The following is a 24,636-nucleotide window of genomic DNA, read 5'->3' on the forward strand; positions in this document are numbered from 1 at the left end:
AAATTGGTCCTAGCACGCTAACCGAGATAACTGTTGAGCGTAAATGGCAGGCACAACTGAACCGGACCATGCCAGACACAACCAAACCACACTGAAAGGGTACTAGTTCATGAGTAGGGCTCGGCGCGGTTCAGTTGTGGCTCGGTTCTAAGATAACATAGAGCGCAATGAGCAGACCACATCTTCTCCTTACAGTCAGCCTCTGTAATCATGAAAATTCAGACTAAAAATACTAGCTTCCCTACCTGGCCACACGATTTCCAGTGATGATTCTGCTTAGCAGTGTGATGAATCTCAACGTCTGTTGTTGTTTTCTACGTCTGTAAGCCCTGATTAGACTATCGTCTGTCGTATCCACTTTCCAAAAGCCGACTGTCAAATAAATGTAGGGTAAAACTACTACCTTGCCTTTTAGATGGCTTTTCCTATCACTACTAGAACAGCAAGCTGTCATAACCATGTTAGCAGTCCAAGCTCTGGAAGGGACTGTTGCCATAATACACCAGCTGCTAGAGAAACGAATGCTCAAGATCGTCTTGAAGATGCAACTTGTGTGCGTTAATGCTGCTGCATCAGCAGGTAAAACAATGTGTGCTGTTGAGTTCAATCTTTGTACCCTTTAATGTGAGTAATGACATCAAGGCTACTATACAGCGTATATAACCTGGCATAATTCAGATTGATACGTGTAGCTTAATTTGAATTCTACACAGCATCCGTATGGAAAGGTTCATGTGTAAAGTGTTTGCAAAAGGGAAGGGGGTATTCACTATGCCAAGTGGCCACCAGCCACCCATGTTGAGCTTTAAGCCAATCGCAGCAGCAGCTGTGATGCATTATGTTCTTGATTTGCTGCAAAAGTAGCGGAGTTAACTGATGACTCAAACTCCTAGGAATGTAAAAAAAAAAATTAAATAACCTTTATTGTGCTGAAGAGGCTAGGGTAGCATTTTAATCATGTCTTACTTGCTCTATAGCCATAGGCGGATCTACTGGGGTGGCATAGGGTGGCAACTGCCACCCTAAATGACAGCCTTGCCACCCCTGCTGCCACCCCAGTTGGCGGTAGGGGTGGCGAGGCTTATAAATTATCGATCATTTGAGAATTACGACCGCTAATTTCTAATGTCGGACTGCAGTGAATGCAGCACGAGATGACGCGAGAGCGACTGAGACTGATTGTTTTGAAAACCGAATGGGGCAAAGCGAGGGAGCCAGGGGTGATGGGGAGAGGAGACACGGGATGAAACAGGTAGAAACTGATTAACTATCTATCGAGAAATGAAATCATAATGAAAGCACAATGTCGCTAGCATAGCTGCAATGCTGATTTTGAGATGATAAAAATCAGGTTGCAGAACGTTATTTCTCTATCTATGATGTTAGTTAGGCCTGACGTCTCAGGCTCATAAAGACATATTTGCGGTTAACTATGACAGAAAAGAGACGATCAAGTTTGGTTTTACTCAAATCAAAACGCACAAAGACATTGGATCTAAATAAATTAGTGAAGCGTTTTGCTGAGCAACATGGAAATCACTGCATTCAGCTGTTATAGTCATGTTAACTTTATGTTATGCTCTCTGGTGAGCCTTTACAGAGATGTTACATTTTGTTTTAGGACCTGAGAAAATCTGATATTTCCTTTAATAAAACCAAAAGGGTTAAAAGTTAAAAATGTGATACTGGTGTAAATCCTGCTTAATATGAAGCAGTGTTGTTGTTTCTTTTTTGTATATATAATATGAAACTATCCAGAAATGACCTGTATGAACCTACTCACAAGCAAAATGTATTTTCATGTTGCTTCTTTTCAGATTTGTGGAGATTTTGATGTAACATACAGAACCCGCCTTTTTGTTGATTTGTTGATACAGCAGTATGGAGGACCAAGTCTGCCATATTTAAAAATAAATACAGAAATAAATAATTGCTTAATAAATAAATAAGCATACAATTAATTGCCACCAAAAATACAAACAACAAATAAATGTAAGTAGAAATTAAATTATATAGCTAGTCATAAAGGTATATAACTCTTTTTATTGGCTTCTTTATTTCTTTGCCTTTTTAATATTTACCTCATTTATTTTTTTGTCATTTATTATCTTCAACTTCATTTTTTAATTACTTATATTTTTAAGTATTTATTTATGTGCATGTTATCATATTTTTGTCTGTTTTATTCTTCCTTTGTATTTTTTTACCCTAGTTATTTCTTCGGCGCTATTTCTTTCTGCCTGCCCTTTTAACATTTCTGCCTGCCATTATAATATACAGGTGCTGGTCATAAAATTAGAATATCATGAAAAAGTAGATTGATTTCAGTAATTCCATTTAAAAAGTGAAACTTGTATATTATATTCATACATTACATACAAACTCATATATTTCAGATGTTTATTTTGTTTAATTTTGATGATTACAAATGACAACAAATGAAAATCTCAAATTCATCATATCAGAAAATTAGAATATTGTGAAAAGGTTCAAAATTGATGGCCCCTGGTGCCACACTCTAATCAGCTAATTAACTCAAACCACCTGCAAAAGCCTTTAAATGGTCTTTCAGTCTAGTTCTATAGGCTACACAATCATGGGGAAGACTGCTGACTTGACAGTTGTCCAAAAGACGACCATCGACACCTTGCACAAGGAGGGCAAGACACAAAAGGTCATCGCTAAAGAGGCTGGCTGTTCACAGAGCTCAGTGTCCAAGCACATTAATAGAGAGGCGAAGGGAAGGAAAAGATGTGGTCGAAAAAAGTGTACAAGCAAGAGAGATAACCGCACCCTGGAGAGGATTGTGAAACAAAACCCATTCAAAAATGTGGGGGAGATTCACAAAGAGTGGACTGCAGCTGGAGTGAGTGCTTCAAGAACCACCACACACAGACGTATGAAAGACATGGGTTTCTGCTGTCGCATTCCTTGTGTCAAGCCACTCTTGAACCACAGACAGCGTCAGAAGCGTCTTGCCTGGGCTAAAGAGAAACAGGACTGGACTGCTGGTGAGTGGTCCAAAGTCATGTTCTCTGATGAAAGTAAATTTTGCATTTCCTTTGGAAATCAAGGTCCCAGAGTCTGGAGGAAAAGAAGAGAGGCACTTCATCCACGTTGCTTGAAGTCCAGTGTAAAGTTTCCACAGTCAGTGATGGTTTGGGGTGCCATGTCATCTGCTGGTGTTGGTCCATTGTGTTTTCTGAGGTCCAGGGTCAACGCAGCCACATACCAGGAAGTTTTAGAGCACTTCATGCTTCCTGCAGCTGACCAACTTTTTGGAGATGCAGATTTCATTTTCCAACAGGACTTGGCACCTGCACACAGTGCCAAAGCTACCAGTACCTGGTTGAAGGACCATGGTATCCCTGTTCTTAATTGGCCAGCAAACTCTCCTGACCTTAACCCCATAGAAAATCTATGGGGTATTGTGAAGAAGAAGATGCAATACACCAGACCCAACAATTCAGAAGAGCTAAAAGCCACTATTAGAGCAACCTGGGCTATCATAACACCTGAGCAGTGCCACAGACTGATCGACTCCATGCCACGCCGCATTGCTGCAGTAATACAGGCCAAAGGAGGCCCAACTAAATACTGAGTGCTGTACATGCTCATACTTTTCATGTTCATACTTTTCAGTTGGCCAACATTTCTATAAATCCTTTGTTTTTATTGGTCTTCAGTAATATTCTAATTTTCTGATATGATGAATTTGAGATTTTCATTTGTTGTCATTTGTAATCATCAAAATTAAACAAAATAAACATCTGAAATATATGAGTTTGTATGTAATGTATGAATATAATATACAAGTTTCACTTTTTAAATGGAATTACTGAAATCAATCTACTTTTTCATGATATTCTAATTTTATGACCAGCACCTGTAATTTCTAATTACATTTATTTGTTGATTGTATTTTTGGTGGCAATTAATTGTATGCTTATTTATTTATTGAGCATTTATTTATTTCTGTATTTAATTTTAAATATGGCAGAGTTGCTCCTCCATATGCAGCTCTATTTACAGTATATTTACATGCATGAAATGTCCCTTTCATGTTGCCGTAACTGCTGTATGTCAAGTTACTGAGGAACAAATGGGGTAAATGTGTGTTCAGAGTAAACATTACATAGATGTCCGGTACCTTGTTCGGGTGCCTTGACCCATTTATTTCTACTGTGTAGTGATGCTCACTTTAGTCCAGCTCAGTCCATAGATCTCTGATGGGAAACTTTTTCTTTCTATAGTTTCTTCTTGTGCAAATGCTCCAAAGCTGCATCTCTGACAGTCAATCTCACACATCTGCGACTCAGCACCTGTGTCTTACCTTAATACCTTTCCTGTCATAAGGCCCCTCTAGAAGTAGTGTTATCATTCTTCTATCTCCTATTAAGTGAGATCACATTGTACGATGTATTATTAATATGAACTGTTTCACATGAAACACTAGTACTGTACAATCTATTCTCACCAAACTGTGATAACTGTGATTAAATTCAGCGTAAACAAATGCCATATGTTGCCACCCCTACAAAAATTCCTGCCCCCCTCTTGCCACCCCATAAATATTTTTCTAGATCCGCCCCTGTCTATAGCATAATTGTATGTCACTTTGGAGAGTTTTATTATGTATTTATTTTCACCCCCTCTCTACTTTGGCTGTTCTATTCATGTTTTGCTCAGTTTTACATGCTGTATCCAATATGGTGTGTGTGTGTTTGGAGGGGTGGGGGTAGGGGTGGGGGTTCGGGGGTCTGTGCGTCTGTGACAGACAGAGAGAAAAAAAAAAAGACAAAGAGGGGGCAAGGGTTCTGCCTAGTCTGTGGGAGCTTCAGTAAGCCGAATGCTCCATGACACGGAAGCACATCATTGATTATTTTTTTTTTTTACTCAAATCAAGTGTGACCCATACAGAGTCATTGTCCTGATGGTCAGAGGGCCTCTGCACCTCCAAGTTTCACAGTGTTATGTAAACTAGAACTTCACCTGGTGATCTCCCACCGGGTCCCTACATTACTGTGAAGCAAGCCTAGTCTGTGCGCACCTTTCTGCCTTCAAAGTTAAGATAATTCCTCATGACGAATACCTTCATCTCCCAAACTGCGATGCATCGTCAGACAAGTTTGCTTTCTAACTTTACAAAAACAGAAGAATCAAAGTTTAGTTTGGCGTCTGGTACCGTTTCTTCTCCCACCACACACCTGTTAGTGAGGGGAGAGAGCAGCCAAGACACTGGGAGTCATTGCGACTCTCTGCTGAAAGCAGCATTGCTGCCAACCATCGTCTATGGAGACATTTCATCTCCGTGTTACATGTTAAACAGTTCAATATTAATAGTCTGTCCTAGAGAGAAGCACAACCCTAATTACATATGATTCCCACCCAGAAGACGTTCAACCATGTAGAGTTGGGCAGTTATTAAAAAAACAACCCCTTGTTGGATCTTGCTTATTACTTTTTAATGGGCTTAATTTTTGTAGATTTCATTTAATACCTTTTATTACCTTTACAACCCCAATGATACTCGGTCTTTTACTGTCTAAATCTTCTTACTCTGCACCATACGTCAAGTTTCACCAAACATATTTCATACAGAGCCTAAATACATACATTACAGATATGTCATGTTTTTTTTAGGGCTGTCAGAAATTCATCTTAATATTTACAGGATTTGTAATTAATAAATCTAATTAATGGCATTTTTATCGTATATCTGCTAAAGCCATCATCAGGAACATTGGTGTTCAAGCGCTGCAGTCCTTTGTTTCCCATGATGCAACCCTTCTCCCACACAGCCTATGAACTTCTGTATGGAGACTAATGCTACGTTCAGACGGCACGCGCTAGAGGCAGCAGAAGCAGCTAGTTTACATGCAAAGTCGATGGTTGACGTGCATCAAGGCACAGCAAAAGGTCCTGCAGATCATTTTGAGCAGCAGGAGTAGCGCGTCTGAGCAGCTGAAGCAGCGCCTCGTGAGCTTCTGAGCATCTGATGCACGTGATGCTCTGTAAAAGCAGCAGATGCAGGAGTTGAAAAAATTGAAGTTTTGCTGCTCAGCGTGCCACATCAACCAATCAGAGATTAAGTTTTCAGGTGGACTTTCTCACTGAAAAACATATTAAAACTACTTTTTACCCACTTATCACAGCAAATATAGCGAAGACACTCTCTGCCATTTAACACAGGAGCAGCAGAAGCCTCAGACGCATCTGGACACACTTTATTGGACGTCTGACCTTAATGTGGACAAGCATTAAAAAAGAAGCAGCAGAAGCTTTTTCACTGCTTCCAGCACTTAGGGTCTGAGCATAGCATTACTGATTAGGATCAGGTGCTTTGGGGCAGAGGAATTAGATAACCTTGCAGGATGAAGTTCAAGGTTTGTCATCACTGTTCTAAATGTACATAAATAAAGAATTTAAATTCTAGGACATTTAAAAATTGTAGAATACGGCTAATCAGTCTTCCTGTGGTGATTTTGCTAATTCATTTACCTCATTCAGCAGGCGTGGGTTGGTGAAGTGTTCTCACTTTGGAAATAGCAGCTGCAGCCACATAACTTCTCTCAACATGTTTTACATTTATATGCTCAGTCATCCTGGAGCAGCAAAAAAAACCCTTTTTTTTTTTTTTACAATAATTAAAAATCATCTTGCTGTAGTTAGCAGTCCTATATTCGTTCTTTTTAAAGTAAAATTTGACATTTATTGCTTCTTCTTAAAGCAGTAATGCTTTAGATGCATTACTGTCCGTCACTGCCTGGGTTATTCTGTGGCCTAAATTTAAAATGCTTTTGTGTTGAATTGGCACTTTGATTGATCGTAATTGTTTTCATAGCGGATTTGCAGTGTAATTAATGAATTAGTCTAATTGACACGTTAAACTGACAGCCCAAGATTTATTTAAACTTGATTATACTTTTATACCATTTTATCATCTTGAGATCTACCTTACTTCCTTACCAATTAAAGAAAAACTAAAATCTGTCAGTTAAATGAAAATTAGTTAAATTCTGAAACCAGGGAATATGATAAAATGTCTACCAAATTTGAATGAGGAAGTGATTTGTAAAAAAAAAAAATACAAAAAGAAGGAGTAATCCTTTTTCGATGAAGACAGATACCCACCTGTCTTTCCAGTGTTTTTCATGGTTGTCTGGTTGGACGACTCAATGTTAAACTTGTCGAGCTCTAGCTCCTGGTACTCGTCCAGCACCAAAGCTTGCTCATCAGCAATATCCACAGGTGATTGGTTCTTTGCAGCACACTCTGGGTAAGAGGTTGCCCAGGCTCGAGGCCCATGGCTTCCTGCAATATGAAAAAAAACAAAGAAAAATTATATAGAAAACCCAGAATATTGCCAAAAGGAAAGTGATAACCTCAACCTAAGCGAATAGACAACTATACTCAGAATTAAAAGCGCTATTGCTATTGCAGCAGTCTGTAGGTAATCAGAAGCACCAGGAATGGCGAAGAAGCAGACAAAGATATTCATTTAGCTGTGAATACAAAGAAAAGGCACCATGTGAGTGCAGGTAATCCCAATCTCAATGATCCATTTAAAATTTAAATATCATTATGACAGCCATGAAAACTAAATTAGAATATTAGAACCCTTTTCAGTTAATCTGCAGGTTGTTTTGAACTAGAATAAATAGTAATAATAACATTTTTAACTATGTTTTAATGGTTCACAAGCAGTATATGCAGCAGAATAATGTTCTGTACAATCCCTATTCACTCTCTGCTCTTTTAATCCTCTATCCCCTACAGTGGCACTTCTACAAAGGAATAATCCACAACCGACAGGGGTCCCCTTGATCTCTTCCAGGCTACAATTGGCCAACGCAACAACAAAAGCCGAGGGATCAGGGGAACAAGAAGGCATGCGTGGATTTTAACTTTTCTGGGTTAACACAATATTCATGATCTCATTCCCTTCAGATATAGGACAACTTTGCTATGAGCTCATAAAAGAAATATAAGAACTCCCCGTCAGTTAAAATAAAGGAGGAATGAAGGGTGCTTTATGTACGGCTGTGTATAAACACCTTGCAGCTAAACAGCCTGTGCTCGACTCTTTCAAAAAGACAATGTGATCTAGGATTATTTTTGAACCAAGCAGATTTTGCCACTTCAACCAGTAAATGGCGCACACAGAAGGGGTGAGATTGTATAAAGGTAAATCTGGAAAAGTTTTTATTTATTAATTCTAAGACCTAATCACTGAGGATGTTAGATTAACAATTAATGAAACAATGCCGCCAGAAACACTATTAACACTGTACCACTGATTACTTTTTACATTACAGTCATTCTGAAATACAGTTTAGATTCTTTTACTTTCTCTCAAAGACATTGTACAGAAAGTAAATTTAAAAGCACTTTTTATTTTGTTTTGGCCAACATGGCCAACTATTTTGCTACCCTAACTCAGAAATATCTCAGTCTGGAAACACATCAGGTACTAGTGCAGTTTTGGATGTTTTATTCTTTTTGGTAAACTTGGTCAGATTGGCCATCAGCGGTGGGCTTCTTCAACAAATCCTTTATGCTGGTCTTCTTTCATACTGTAGACAATTTACCCAGCTCCTTTAAGTCTGTATCCTAAAAACGTAACCACAGCATGATGCTGCTACCACCATGCTTCACATTAGGGATGAAGTTTGCTTATGTACCACTTCCATTTTTTACAACAAATGACACTTGGGAGCTTCAGACCAAATATTGTAGAATACTAGGAAACATTAAAGCTCCAACTTGGTGATAATTAGGCTCTTGGTCACCTCACCGACAAAGGTCCTCTGTCCCTAATTAGTGGGTTTGGTTGAGCAGCCAGATCTGAAGGGAGTCCTGGTGGTTCTAATGGGTTTTCCATTTCTAAACACTTAAGCAAACAGCTTGTTTCTGGATATTCAGTAAAGCTATTCCTCTACCATTTTGTGCTTTAGCACAGTTCAATCTCTGAGGTCCAGAAACTTTATTACAGTGTTACACTCAAAATCCTGTTAAACAGCTAAAGGCAGCACTGGTGGAGTCCAGATAACCTACAGGGGCATCTCTAGGATGATCACTGAAAATCAGAAGCACCTCACTTCAATTTTTAGTGTCATAGAAAAACGAGTTTGAATCCTTATGTATGTTTGGTTTAAAAATTTATTTCCAATTAATGTCTTAAAAGGAAGTCAGAATTTACACTTTATTTTCTTAATGTGGCATATTTGTCTGTAAAGTTTAAGTTTAATAAAACACTAATCTTAATAGGTTTAAGGATAAGTCTGCTTTATAATCATGTAAAAGTAAAGGGGTGTGAATACTTTCAACTGCACAGTATAGCTGCAAAGATAAACAGTGAAAATGTTGCAAAGAGAATTTGCAATACAGTGGATTTTTAAAGGCCTGAATTGGGTTGAATTTAACAATACATCTAAGCTGAATGTAAAACTAATGACTCTATTAGCAAGCAGGATTAACTTTGTCAGCTAGGACTATAGATTTAATCAGATTTCTGTAGCACTAATGCCACAATATTTCATATCATGTGATATAGCCCATTATAAATGAAACATTAATAGTATGAGGCAAAGTGAAAGCTGCTTGTCAATCATAACACATGAGGATTTACATAATGTGGAGCAAATCCTTGCAATATTTTGATAAAAGCCTTATGCATGCAAAAATTTCTATTAAGACTTTGTTTACAAAAAAAACAATTCAGTATATTCCATTCCATTTGATTTGTGCTTGCTAAGACGTTAGCCATGATGCAGCTTATACAAAATGGAAACTGTGGGAAGTCCAGTCAACTGCCTGCGGCACTGTTGTAAGAGATTTTGATTCAAAGATAAAAGCTCTTTGAAGCAATCTATTTTTCATATCAACAATGAAAGAAATAACTCCCCCTTTGTAATGGCCTTGCTACTATAAGGCTAATCTGACTTTGAATCAACCGCCTCATCAAAATGGAGCAGCTGAAAGAAAGTCAATCATCTGCCAACAGAGGCAACTATAAAAGGCTGCAGTGGAAGGTTTGATAAACCAGGACTAAAACGCCAAGCATGGGATCGCAAAGTGGGTGATCCCAGCGCTTTATGCGCACCATCCAGCAATATCACAATACATTTTTTTTATTATTATATCTTAAAGGCATTTTGCCATGCTTTATCCACATATGAAAATCCTGTGTCAGGTGTTTATCCAGTGGCCAAGACTTCAATCAAAAGATCTAAACAAAATTTTTTTCTAGGTCTGTATACAACCCAACATGCATTTCATAACATAGTTTGGATCGATATTAACATTATAACATTATTAACATTATTACTTATTACTTATTACTTATAACATTATAACTTATTTACATATATATTTAACATACGTATTTTGTTTTGTTTTGTTTCATTATTGTATTTTACTCTTAATTGCATTATTCGTAACATTTTCTTTTCTTTCTTTCAAATGGCCATTGTGGTTTTTATTTTTATTGTTTTAATGTGTTTTTATCTTTCCTATACAGTCTAGATTGTTTTTTTCATAGTTTCTTTTGTCTTGTGTCTACCTGTATACTTCTATTTGCCTGTTTGCTTTGCCGCCAACACACCTGAATTTGCCCACTGTAGGACAACACAGGATATTTTTATTTTATTCTAATAAAACGACAGCAAAGATATTGACAAAAACAAGCGAAAGAGGGACACCCTGGAGCACTGATCTTAGTGTCTGTTCGGAGAGGAGGAACTGAGACTTCAGCCTATACTAAATTGTACATTTTAAGGTTTGAAACTAAACAATATCATATGACCTGTAACTTCATTAATAATTGATGTCAAAATAGAAAAATTGAAAAGTTGTGTCTGTTTAACATTTCTTCCTTTTTGCCAGTTTTTCATCCAGTGTTGTTCTTTGCAAACATGCCGCCCATTTATTGATCTGGCACTAGAAACTAAGAGCTTTATTACATTCCTAATGGTGTCACTATGCTTTCCTATGTTCTGCATGGATAAGATAAAGCAATGAGGGACGCTTTCAGCAGAGCTAGGAAAAATTGAGCTTAAAACCAAACTAGATGCAGAAATGTTTTGCTTGATATGGCAATTTATACTTGAATATTCACAATATTTTCATTTCATATCATATTACACACCATGTGTGGGGGGAAAAAGTGTGAATTATCCAACATTTGTTTTATCATCCTGCCAAATCACCTGGTTCTGGTTACACTCCTGGAAGCATTTAACAGACTGAATGCATTTACGTTTTTGGTGGTAAAAAGAAAAAGATGTCCTTTACCAGCAGGCGTCCTGAACATGACTATTTGAAGATATAAATACAAAGTGATATTTCTTTCCACCTTACAGTAAATCTTAATGAGACATATTTACTCTGAAATTTGCAGTGCTACAGAAAGGCTTTTGTACGCTTTGGTTTCTGTCACCCTCAAATTCCTCAGAGAAATAATATTGTAATCAAGACCAAAAAATAATCTGAGCAAATTAAAAAGCTGAATGAAAAAGGCATTTGTTTTATGATTTGAAACATTTAAACATGAAATAAAAAATCTGTAGCTTTTCACAGCAGTTTGCAAAGCAATAAGTGTAGCAACATGTAATTTCTTTCTTTCTTTCTTTAGTATATATATATATATATATATATATATATATATATATATATATGTATGCCTTTTCTGAAAAAAAATAAATAAATTACAGATACACTAGTCTATAGTAATTATTATTTCAAACCACTGTCCGTCCAATTTAAATTTCTTTTTTTTTTAATCCATATTCTTGTCAGAATTTAAATTCCACCAGCATTTTAAAACTGTTTGAAATATTATTTTATGACACTTAACTTTTTTTCTTTTTTATTTATTTATTAGGTTTTAAGGGTTTCCAGACAAGAAACAAGTATTTAATTGATGTTTCTTTTTGGCTATAGTAGAGAAAGAATTATAATATGTAAAAAAAAATGTATCACCACTTTTTATTACATCAAACAAATCATAATAACTTTTATAGTTCCATCATTTTGGAAGTGGCTAAAATGGTAAAAATAATACATTGCAGTTTACCTTCCATGAAGTAAACAATGCCTGATGAACATTGGAAGAGATGATGAACAAAAATGAAAGAGAATGATAAATAAAGTAGATCTGAAGCATTTTTCTTAACTATAAAAGCATGCAGGCCCATAGGGAACCATTTCCATTGTAGTGTAAGGTGGGAGGACGTGTTTAAAGCTAAAAAAGAGAAGTAAATTTTTTTGCATCTTTTGCCAGTTTTCCATTCATACACAAATTACATCTCATTTACTGCTGGAGGGATCTTTATGCCTTTTAAGAACCGAGAAGGTGGTGCAGTCCCAGAAATCAGATAAGTAAGGGTTTGCAAAGCAGTCGATTAATCTGTCTCATTTCCATTCATCAGAATCAGACTTTAATTTCAGTGTTTAAGCCTTTTTCACTGCAGCCAGGGCTCTCTACAAGGCGGAGGTGAAGAAATGTAAAATAATTACACATTCAGAAATGTGTAAAACATTGTTTTCTGTGTCAGACTCATTCAGCTTCTGGCCCTGGTGAAACGGTTCACATTTCAGGTTACCCAGAAAATGTATTCAAACCCTCTTATAGCTGATACTGATTTAAACAACTTAGAAACATTGAGAAGGTGTTTCAGAAAGAGATGCATGATGGCAGTGTTTTGTTAGAAGCAAAACATAACTGAAATGAACAAAATGACACAAGTAAAATGTCTTAGAGGATAATAGAGACTAACAGTCCAATGTTCAGTCTGAACAGACGCCAAGTGCAAATGACATCATTTGGAACGAATCATTTGTTGCAAAAAAGCTTGAGATATTCCTACTTTTTTTTACTTTACCTGCTTTGTCTGTGCTTTCTGTCGAGTCATACAATCTGTAATCCAGATTTTAAGGTTGGGAATTAAGAATGCTGCCATGTTTTGATGAAAAACACAATATTGAATTTCCAGCTCATCCTGGCTCCTAAGCAGCTGTTTCTGTGTTAGATGTATGCCATTTAAAAAAGGAACCGGAATGGGTTCCTCTTTTGTCTCATCAGTTTGCTGAATATTATCCTACAGGTTTTGGGAATCATCAACTTGTTTTTTTAAACCAAATTTGAACCAGGCCCTAATGTTGTGTTGTACAGTTTACGGTTGTTCTGTCTTTCTGTGTGATTTCCTGGATGAGTCATCAATGATTTCTCCATTTGCCTATAATGGATCTCACTCTTCTTCACAAGAGTCCTAAAGCATTAGAGATGACTAACCCCTTCCAGACTAAAAGATTACAATGTTTTTCTTTTTCATCTGTCATTGATTTTTCTGCCATTGCCTCATGATGTGTTGCCTTTTAAGACATTTTAGTCTACTTGATACTTTAAACAGACAAGTTCTATTTAAATGGCTTCTTAAATTTACAGGTCTGAGATAAATCAAAACTGAGTGTGCCTTAAAAATGTATATACTTCTGTTTAACCAAAGTTAATTTATGCTTAAAAAAAAGAGGTAAGCTCCATTTTACACAAGGTCAGGCTGGGTTAAGAATGTCTTTCACCCTTAATACATAAAATTCCAAGTTAAATAAAGCTTTATGCATATTTTCGGCATAACTCCTGCAGACCTAAAAAGAGCAAAAGAGCTGATGAAACCGACATATTTCATAAACTAGCATTTTTCTTTGTCCCTACTCAAGGAGCAATATGTAGCCCTCTCCCTACAGATTTTGTGGGGGACAGTTTAGCGGCTTTTAGCCTTGTCCGGCTTATATATGTGCGTTTACAGTAAAAAAAACAACAAAAAACTGTGCGCGTTGAAGAGAAAGGCTTAGTCCGGAAAACATGGTATTTTTGTTTTATATCTGTTTAATAATGTTAAACTAACAAGTGTGACCAAAAAACAAACAAACATATAAATCTGTTTGGTGGATTGTAAGCCAAGTTTTTCCAGTACTTAGTCCTGTTTCTCTCCTAGATATAGAACTGGGGTCAGATTTTACAGTGACTAACTGTATGTGCTCTCTTTAATTATTTTCTATATCAAAACTGTATCTGAGCTTATCTGATTAACTATTTCTTTCCTTGACAGGGCCACCTATAGGACTAATTATCCATTACCTTTTCTTTCATAGAAAGTATTTCTGGTTCAATGCTTTTATGTTTATCTTGTATGTCCGCTCCTGTCTCTTTGAACACCCTGTCTGTCTTGGCAGAAGGAAGCACACAACCAGCCTGGTTCTTATGGAGGTTTCCTCCTGTTAAAGGGAAGTTTTTCCCCTTGACTGTCACTGCGCGCATGCTCAGTGTGAGCAAATGTCTACGTGACTAAATGCTTTTCCAGGAGGAGTGAATCCTTCAAAGTCAGTAAAATGCTGCAATCCTTAGATTTTCACCAATCTGACTGTATGATCTTACTGAACCGTCTCTGTCAAATACCTTGAGATTACATGTGTTGTGCATCAGTGCAATATAAACGTATTTGAAATTACCTGTAATTAAATACGTGAGTGCTGTAGGAAAAGAGGATTTAAAGTATTCTTGTTTTGATTGATGGCAATTATCCATAAAATAGCTTGGCTGAAATGTGTTAAAACCTGCTCAGGGCATTATTGCATTGATGGTTATCATTTAACACAAAATTGAGACTTTTTACAACAGGATAAGACACTGTACATATGCATGCTTAATGTGAAGATTGCCTCATTATGTGTTGTATTAACACTCACTGAATTGCTTCTAGGATAGAGTCTCTTCTTCTAGTTTTGGCTGAGCTGAGAATAGACAGACCTTCAGCTTCTTTGACAGTAGGCCGCAAAGTTTGAAAATATAGCGCTTTTTTCAAGTCCGGAGACTTGATCAGAGCGCTTTACACTACATTCAGTCATTCATCCATTCACTCACACTGATGGTGGAAAGCTACAATGTAGCCACATCTGCTGTGGGGCTCACTGTAAGAAGGGAGGAGCCACCAGGCCCTCGGACCACCATCAGTAGGCAATGTGGGTTAGGTGTCTTGCCCAAGGACACAATGACATTGAAAGCTTGAACCGACAACCGTCTTATTACACTGCAAACTCCTGCATCCAACTCCACTGTCACCCAAGAAGAGGTGGTAATAAGAGAGGGTCTAAACACCAGGATGCATCTGGCTAAAAGATTTCACGTTAGCTAAAGACTACATATGTGAAAAATACGAAACCATAAAACAGCCTCTTTTTTTTTCAAGGGATTAAGTCATCTATGTGATTTTAACTGTTGTTTAAGAAAATAAAACTGGTAATAATTTAATCCATAGTTTGTTGATCATATCAATTCATCAATTTGCTAAAAGAAAATGGAAGGTGGTCTAAACTTTCCTAAATGTACAGATGGTAAGGAAGGGGAAAAAGCTTATGGATAAAGAACTGCTGCAAATAATTCCAGCCTGTGATCATGCTGCTACCATAAACGATGCATTTATTTTAAGGCTTTTTTATACATCTTTAGCAGGGATGCCAATAAATGTGAAGGGAGTAGTATATTCCCTAAGGCCTCTTTGTCCCTTTATAGTTTGTCCTACATCTGCAGCTTTTGCTGTTTAACTTGTCCGTGCTTTAGGGTCTTTTTTCGTGGCTTGGCAGCGCTTTAAAAGTTCAATCAGCTTCTGCCACATTAAAAAAAAAAAAAACCTTCATCTGCAAGGTCTTTTATTCAATCAAATGCTAAAAAGTACTAGAAGAACCAGCAGATAGCAATTAAGCAGTGCAGCACCAAAACCAGCATGGTTGAACAAATTTGCCTTAGTGGAAAAACTCTCAGAACAAGATATAAGAACATTCAAAGGAAACTCACAGAATGACCACAGTGACTTCAACAGCACTTCATTAAAGCTGTACTATTTAAGAATGCTTTTTTTTCCATTTCAATAAAATTCTGGATAAAATGAGTTTACTACTTTACAATGATGTTCTGCTTTCACTTCCACAAATATGAGCCTTGTTTAGGAGAGCGCTTTAAACACTGCTTAATATTTAACGTTTTATACGCTGCTTAATTATCTCTCAGGGTATCAGAGGGGAAACATTGTCTGAGGCTAAAAAGCAAACAGACGGTAGTCAGTTAGGTTTGTATATTGTCTTATTTCACATGTTAGGACCACAAACCTTAATTCATAGTTTTCTGTGCTGAGTTTCTGTGCTAGAGCTAAAGTAGCTCATCATTAAGAAGTGAAAACTATTATAGTAAAACTTTGTAGAATAACTGAATTTAAGTCCACAAGACATTGGGCTTTTTATTTATAAAACAGCCTAAAACAGCATTTTCTAACACTGACACAGATTTATTTATTTTCATTGATAAAAATATTCACTTTGATTGGGCCTTTCTGACGCATAAATTAGTTTTTATTTCAAATATTCCAGTGTCACTTGGTTTTATGAATTGGATCTCTGTCAGAATAGAAGGCAAACATTGGTCCCAATTTCAAACCTTTTGGAACCACTGAAAATGTTTTCATTTAAGAATGCCCTGTGTGTGTCTTTACTCATCAGCTTTCTAACCTGTACTAAAAAAAGCATAATGCTCGCCCCATCATGTTTTTTTATCATTTGACCAGAGTGCCTTCTTCTAAAGATTTCTTTCTCGCTTTTGTTATTATTTTTCTTCATTATAATGGCTTTTCCTGAAGCCACTCTTTGATAAATGAAATTTCTATAGAGAAAAAACAAAGTTTATTGTGTCAACAGCCTATCCTACCAATCTCAGCAACTCCCTCTCTGAAGTTTTACCTAATCACGTGAGATGCAGGTTGTTTACAAATGTTCTGTAGCTATCTTAAGGTTTAAACAGAATAGCTTTATTACAGCTGAGCTTGAATTAGATCTACTCTGGACTTGATCTGAAAGTTCACCAAAGTGAAGTGGGCTGAATGAATGCAACACAACTGTTCAAATTTTTGAGAGTAAAAAAAATATATATATATTTCACAACTGTTCACTATTTTAAAATAAAATACAATTAAAACTTTGGTTGTATTCAGACAGAATAAAATAAGAAAGACTTTATTCATTAGACCAAATTCACTTTTCACATCAACTCAATAGTCAAAAGAAGGTGCCAAAAGGAGGAAAAGGTACATGGGGAATATACAGTGTGTCCACATACATCTATCTATCTATCTATCTATCTATCTATCTATCTATCTATCTATCTATCTATCTATCTATCTATCTATCTATCTATCTATCTATCTATCTATCTATCCATCTATCTATCTATCTATCTATCCATCTATCCATCTATCCATCCATCCATCCATCCATCCATCTATCTTTGGCAGAGGTGAAAGTATTCATTACTACATAACGACTCTTAAGTAACCATATGGTAAAGTTAGATTCAAGTCTATAGTAAATAGAATATAGTCAATCAATAAAAAATGGAATAAATATTGATTAATCTAAACTCCATCTTATTTGTTGCGATCCATTAACTGCAACATTATATGTATTAAATGAGATGCTTTGCTATAAGGAAGATGTCATTGCTTTGAAATGAATTTAAACTGTTTTTTTAGGAGAAACACAGAAAAAAAGAAAAACTGTAGGAGGGAAGTTTCTAAATAAATCATATAGTGTGATTCATCAATTCAGCTGTTTACAAAAGAAGCCAGCAGCCTCTTACAGCAGAAGATGAGTGACAAGTAGCTCATTTATGCGGTCATGTGTCCTTGTCGGAACCACAAAACACTGCATTTGTAAATGCATATTACCCACAAAAATAGCTCCTATATGAATTTTAAAACTACAGCCGTCAAGTCACCTCGAAGCAACGCAGCACAAATTCAGCTCACAACAAGCAGCCATCATCTAAGAAACAATCCAAGTTGAATTCATTTGGATTTTGCAGCTTTGGTGTGCAGTTTAATCTATGTAACGCAGCTCTTATCTACCGCTATATCAGGGGCAAATGATGAGCTACCAAGCAACACCTCTTAATCAGAAAATGTAAAAGAAAATTAAATCACATCCTCATCAAATTTTAATACACACTAGAGGTAGTAGGGCTGCTGTTTGTAAAGTTATATGTTAATTTTGTTATTCCGACCTGCTCGAGGCTTTCCTCTGAGTGATGTGACACCACTGCCTGCAATCTAGTAGTTTTAAATAAAACAGGCACATGTTTCTCTCAATCTGGCACTTTCAGTTCCAGACGTCATCCCATTAACCTTGGGATAAACAGCCATGCCTGCGCTTCCATGGCAATGCTGACAGAATGGCAATTGCCTTGTCATTTCCGTTTTGTCCCTCGCGGTGAAAGCATGCATGCTGTATGCCGGCTGGCAGACCTCCCAGAACTGGCACAGTTGCACTTGCAAAAGAAAAAAAAAAAGAATAATAAGCCACGCTGATCAGTCCATATGTATGAGAGGCACTAAGAGTAAAATATGGCCGGCAGAAGATCGTGTTGCTACGGAGAAAGGTCATGGTTATTGTATAGATAGAGTGATGGTAAGAAGATTAAAGGCATTTGGATGCTGTAAAATAACATGACTAAACGTAGGAGAACTGGAGAATGTTTTGAACAACATCCCTGCTGTCAGCTTCAATACGCTGATGGAAATACAGATGGTGGGAACAGTCGCACTGCAACACTCGCTGATATGCACTGTCCAGGTGAGACAGCTGATGTTCTCAAAGACTCCTGCGAAGTTCAGACAGATGTTGGCAAAAGGGTTATTCACCCATCATATCAATCCTTACAACGAGGAAGAAAAAAAAATGAAAGATTCCCTTTTTGTATCATCAAATCACATTAAAGACTGTTCCAGTTTCAATGGATTATAAAGAGAAATGTGTTTTAGATTACATGGAACTCATCAACTGTATAAAGCTACAAAAGACCGCAGAATGCAGCAGCATGTACTGAAACTAGGGTGGCTTAGTGTTTATTTCAAAAACAAAGCTTTGGGAAATAAATGAGATAAAAAAGAAAACCAAATTACAGGCGCAGCTTGAGGTAAATCTCACAAGACGATTTCTGGCCTGAGCTCTGAACTTTAACCTACCAAATGGTCAACTGTTGTTTGAGTTTTTTTAAACAATGGAATTCAACAAATCCCCTCCAATGTTTCACTAAAACACTAGTGGCAATAAAATGTGGCATCTTTTAAGATTAAAATCTTATTTGTGAATCTGTTTGACATCAAGTTTGGAAGCAATACCAGCCTGCCCCTGCACAAGATTTAAAGCAGCAATTCCAACTTGTTCTTTTTACTAAACTGACAGTAATCAGGAGAGAAAAAAGAAATGAAGAATAGTCAATAGGCCCTCTTATAGTATAGAATGACTGCACTCAGTCGCCATAAACTTCCTGAATCAATTCGTTGAAACATTAGAACCCCAATTTGATGTGTTTTACACATCCACAAAGGACAAATCAATGTGGACTTAGTTAGCATTGTTTCAGTTACAATATCAATGCATATTGGAAAAAATATATACTGTAATGTAGTGCTATTAAGAGTCAAACAGCCCTTTCAACAGTTATGGGCACCATTGGTAAAAATGTGTGAAAAGGCCTTGGATTAAATGTTTGCTAAAGGAGCCCAAAGATTTCACTCTTTACTCTGAGCAGTGCTGTTTATTTTTCCCACTTTGGTTGGTGGTGAGATACAATTACTGCCCATTCCAGTCTTGTTTGTTAAAGCTCCAGTTGCTTTAAGTTTTAATAATTGCTCTAGTCACAGACACACATAGGCTAGCAACTTTTTCTGCAGCCATTTAGCTGAAATATAACGGTCAGCACACATCTGCCTTTAATGTCATGTTGTGTTTTCCTTCCTAGTCCAACAGTGACTAAAAAAATGCATTAAAAAAACATTAAGTACCATTAAAACCCCCTTCAGTTTCATTTACATACTGGGAACAGTGAGATGCCAGTGATTCTAGCTCTGTGATGTCCTCATGTGAGGTATTTCTCAGACTCAATATACTTGATTTTTTCTATTAAGATTACACTACCATGAAAATATAACTTTTAAATTTGTTTTTCCCTGAATGCTAATAAATTTGAGGGACATTGTTGTCTACATCTAAAATTAATCTCTCAAATGATTATTTGTCCATCCTTAATCAGATTAAATGTCATCTCTGAGAACTTAGTTTATTTTTTATTATACAGAAACACACAACAAAGCCAGTTGATATGAATAGAAGCTTGTGCAATACTAAAACTAATATAAGACAATTTAATTCGGTTCATTAAACCCAGTTGCTTACCAGCAAGTCTGGTCAATAATATTGAGTAATTGATTTTGCAGAAAAACCTTAACAACATTAGAGTAAATGACTCAATTTAAATATGGATGGAAAAAACTGCTCAGAGAGAGTAGCCATTCATTTTAGGTTATGTAAATGATCAATGGTAAATTGTTTTTTTGTATAAACATACTTTTAGATAAATGTGTAGAAGTTCCAGTGCTTAGAAGATCAACATCAGCAAACACTTCTGTAAACCTCTATATAGAATATCTGATCTGTAGATTTCTAGTTCTGATCTTGTTTTTTTCATTTTATTGTTGTAAAGTTTTAGTTTAAAAAAACAAAAAGGAAAACAAATCACATCACTAATTAATAGGTTTGTCATCAATCATTTAGGTGCAGTTGCCTCTAAGCCACTTATTATGGTATTAATTTTCTTGAAAATTAATATTTTATAAAAGCTGTAGCTGAAATTAAATGTGAATAGTGATGTTAAGGTACAGCGGGTCCAACAGCTGGGTAAATTTAAGACGAGATGATAGGGCTGCTTTGCACAAAACAAAGCGACAGACTTCATCCCTTCTCTCCCACTGTCTCTGTGTCGTGCAGATCTTTTTACATGCTTCCTGGCAGCTCTGTGACCTAATGGCTGAGATGTGACAGAGAAAAAGGAAGGGAGCTCAGAGTAAGTCAAATCAAGGGGGGGAAGAAGAGAGCAGATCCAGTTTACTGAACGATGCTGACTGAGCTTTTAGCAGAAGAGATGGAGACTCTTTCTGGGTGAAAGCAACCGGCCATAGTCTACAATTTCATTATCCCTTCATAGATTTGCTAATAGTAACAGAGGGACTCATGTTCGTCATTTCTCCTGCTGCAGCCATCTGGGATTATGAGAAGCGTTTTAGCCACTCACACCAGAGGCCTCTTGACAATAAAAGGAACAGTGGGAAACACACAATTCATTTCAGAATAATCTGATTTAAAGCATCAGAAAATGCATCAGATTGCATGCAAACTACAAGCAAATTGAATTAACTCATAGCTGCAAAACTAGGACAGCTTGGTGACGGACTGCTCCCGACTCTAAACTGGCCATGCTGACAAAACTACACGAGACATAAGGGTAAAACAAGCTAGTTAACAACATTGGAACTAATGACACAACCATCTTTACTGGGATTGGTTCAGTTCTCAGAAAGTTAAATCTAAAATTTTTTAACTGAAATGTTGAAGATAACAAAAAATAATGTTTGGAAAAACGAACCAACGGCTGCAACAATTACACTTCTACCTTGAAAGCGCAGAGTTTTGTATTCATGAGGGACTCTTCTTTCAAAGGAATTTCTCGTCAGATTTCTTTGCTGGCCAAACTGCATAAGACGACTCAATTATCAGTGAACCATGAAGGTAGCACCACAACGCCCTCAGTGGGCGTCAGCAGGCTTCAGAAGAGGAGTGAAGGAATATGCTATGAAAATCACTGAATACATTTCAAGCACAGAATCATAAAAGGACTAAATAATAGCAAGACTTGCTTCCTTGCTGTTTAAAACCCAATTTTCTCCATGCTGTCCTGTATCCTTGGATCTGAATAAGATCTGAGAGGGGAAAAGTACTTGACATATCAGCACCGTTTCAAAGAATGAAAAAAAGGCAACCGAGGGTCACTGTGGGATACACTCTCACGGATGCATGAGCGAGTCCTCAGTTACACTTCACCAAATTAAATGGGTCTTTATGTGGCCTTGTCAGTTCAGAGAACAGCGAGTACACAAAAAGTAATGACTTCATTCACCGCACTACAATGGTACTAGCATAGCAGAAAAAAAAAAACACAAACAGAAAACGCTAATGAAATATTTGACATGCAAAGAAAAAGAGGTAAAAGTTGAATCCAGTCACGTTTTCCTGTATTTAATTCCTGACGTTTTCACAGCAGCTGTATTGTTTAAACAGTTCAGTGTATGCAGCTGGTTCCGTCTATTTAAAAACTGTAAAATGTTTACCCTATAATTAAAGAATACAGAGTAATTATTACAGTATAGTTTCACATTAAAGTTACAGTTCCTAAGCTTGTAGCATCTTTTTTATCAAAGTGAAAGAACAAATAAACACAAACATTTAATTTTCAATAATTGCCACAATTCCCTAAAGCATGTGAGGAAGGGAAACAAAAGGAAAAAAGTTGGTAAACGGTGTCTAAAATTACCCAGACTTACTTTCAAACACTGAAATATTCATAACCCTAGCATATTTAGTTGTAAAATTCATGTTATTCAACCAGATGTTTATCTGCCTTTAGAAGATCTCAAAAGATTAAAAAAAGAATGATTGTAGCATTTCTAACCATATTTTTTTGACAAAAATATGATTGAAATATTTATTAAGGCATGCCAAGCTATCGACACCTCTCTACATAGTTTATCAAAAGGTCTTTTCATTGTAGCAGTCAATCTATTTTCTCTTTCAAATATTTTTCTCATATAGGAAAGAATTTAACTTTTTACTTAAGAATATTTTCATGTTCCTCCTTGCAATGCACTCGGGGACTACTAGGGCTACGAGTACCCCTGGTAGGGAAAAACTGCTGTAATGATCTGTGATTAGAAAATAAATTGTAGATCCGCAATTTTTACCACAGGTTTAAATCTCCTCCTTCAATCACACTCAACAATCTAACTGCTGCTTTTATATTCACAGTATTTAGCTAATCAGTAACTGGACCATATTGCTAAGCCTCATAAATTATGACTTTTAGGCCTCCCACCTGCTATAAAATGCAACGCTTCAGACTATAAGTGTAAACATCTGACTTCGGCGCATGGCTTAATGTGAAAACACTAAAATCACATAATAACATAAACAAACATTACGACAGATGCAGACCAGCTACTTCAGCATCCCGGAAGATATAATTACTGCATTATCTTCAAGGAACCTGGAGCCTGTGACAGTAAGGGCATCAGTTGGTAGTTTAAAGCAGCTGCGCGAAAGCAAATGTAGTCTAAAAGTAGAAGAGGTTTTATTTTTTTGATTCATCCTTTATAGGAACATTTAGTTGTCAGGCCATACTGCAGCTGCCATATGCGCATGAGCTTTTCCAAAGCGGATGATGCAGAAAACCTTTCCTCCACAGACTGCAAAGATACCAAGGCTGAATACCTTTCATAAATACTTGAAATAAAAAAAAAGGTCTTTGATGGCTCTAGTGTTTGCCTCCACTGCCAATTGTAGAATGGTACGTGTGCTTTTTTAAACAGCTAAGACCTTTTAGAGTTGCACAGGCAGAACCACTTCTTCCCACTTTGCATTCGTTTCAGTGGTTTACTCAGAAAAGGTGGCAGGCGATGGTGCAAATTCTCATCTTGATAACTACTAGTAAAACAGCTTTAACAAACACTGGGCAGAATTCGAACTAGACTACGAAATGTGGAGAGGGCAGTCATGCTACACTGAGGGCTTCGAGATTGGCAGGAGTAGGAGGGTTCTAATTTTCTCAGCTTGTGTTTTACACCTCAGAGGTCGAGAGACTATCAAAATGACTTTCATCAAACTGGACCTTTAAAAAAACTCTTATCTGCTTTGTTTGGTGTGTAGCATAACCCCATCCATCTAAACACGAAAAGTAATGTTAAGTCAGACAGATCACTTTAAAAGTAAATCTGCTTGAAATCAAAGAATAACCAGGTCTACAATAATCTTAACTCTCTCCCCACCATATTAGGCACATCTGTTCAAAACAGGGCCAGGACAACTTGCTGAAGCTTGAAGACGGCATCAGAAAAGAGGTTTAAGGGATTCTGAACATGCTATGGGTTCCTGCAGTAAAACAGGTTGGTATAAATACTTAAACTCCTGATCTGCTGGGACTGTTTCATGCAACCACGTGTAAGGTTTAGTGAGAGGCAGAGGTGTGAATCGAATTCCTTTGTCGTATGTGCAGAGTGGTTCAAAATGACAGAGAGGCAACAGACTACTCACTGTAACCACAATATGCAGGATACCATATCTGAAAGTAGAACATGTTGAACCTAGAAGTAGATGGAATCCAGTATCAAAAGACCATACTGGGTGTCCTCATATCAGCTAAGAAGAAGAATTAAGAGTGTGGTTTGAAGAGGCAAAAGAAAACTGGAAATTTAAATACTGGGAAACAAATGCCTGGTCAGATGGACTACAGCCGCAACATTCAGACAGTAGGGTGAAAATGGTGTAGAAAAAATGATAAAAAATACATGCAACAACAATGCCTCAGGCTGCTGCTGGCGGTGTGGTGCAAATGTTGTTGCTAACCAAACCCATCCCCTAACAACCACAGAACAATGGTCTTCTGAGAGCTACATAGAGTAGGATAATATACCAGCTCAAAAAACT

At 36.9% G+C, this 24,636-nt stretch overlaps 1 protein-coding gene across 2 annotated transcripts in view; it reads right to left on the bottom strand.

Annotated features, from left to right (window-relative positions):
* Nucleotides 1-24,636, bottom strand: part of ptprga (protein tyrosine phosphatase receptor type Ga) — a 203,587-nt gene that overhangs the window by 82,033 nt on the left and 96,918 nt on the right. For both annotated transcript variants that reach the window (XM_038286394.1, XM_038286393.1), the window contains exon 3: nt 7,135-7,314. In XM_038286394.1, coding sequence (XP_038142322.1) covers nt 7,135-7,314 — 180 coding nt within the window. The remainder of the gene's footprint in view (nt 1-7,134; nt 7,315-24,636) is intronic.

This window comes from Cyprinodon tularosa, unplaced genomic scaffold (genome assembly GCF_016077235.1).
Source record: "Cyprinodon tularosa strain WSP-4 unplaced genomic scaffold, ASM1607723v1 ctg224, whole genome shotgun sequence".
NCBI classification, from domain to species: Eukaryota; Metazoa; Chordata; class Actinopteri; order Cyprinodontiformes; family Cyprinodontidae; genus Cyprinodon; species Cyprinodon tularosa.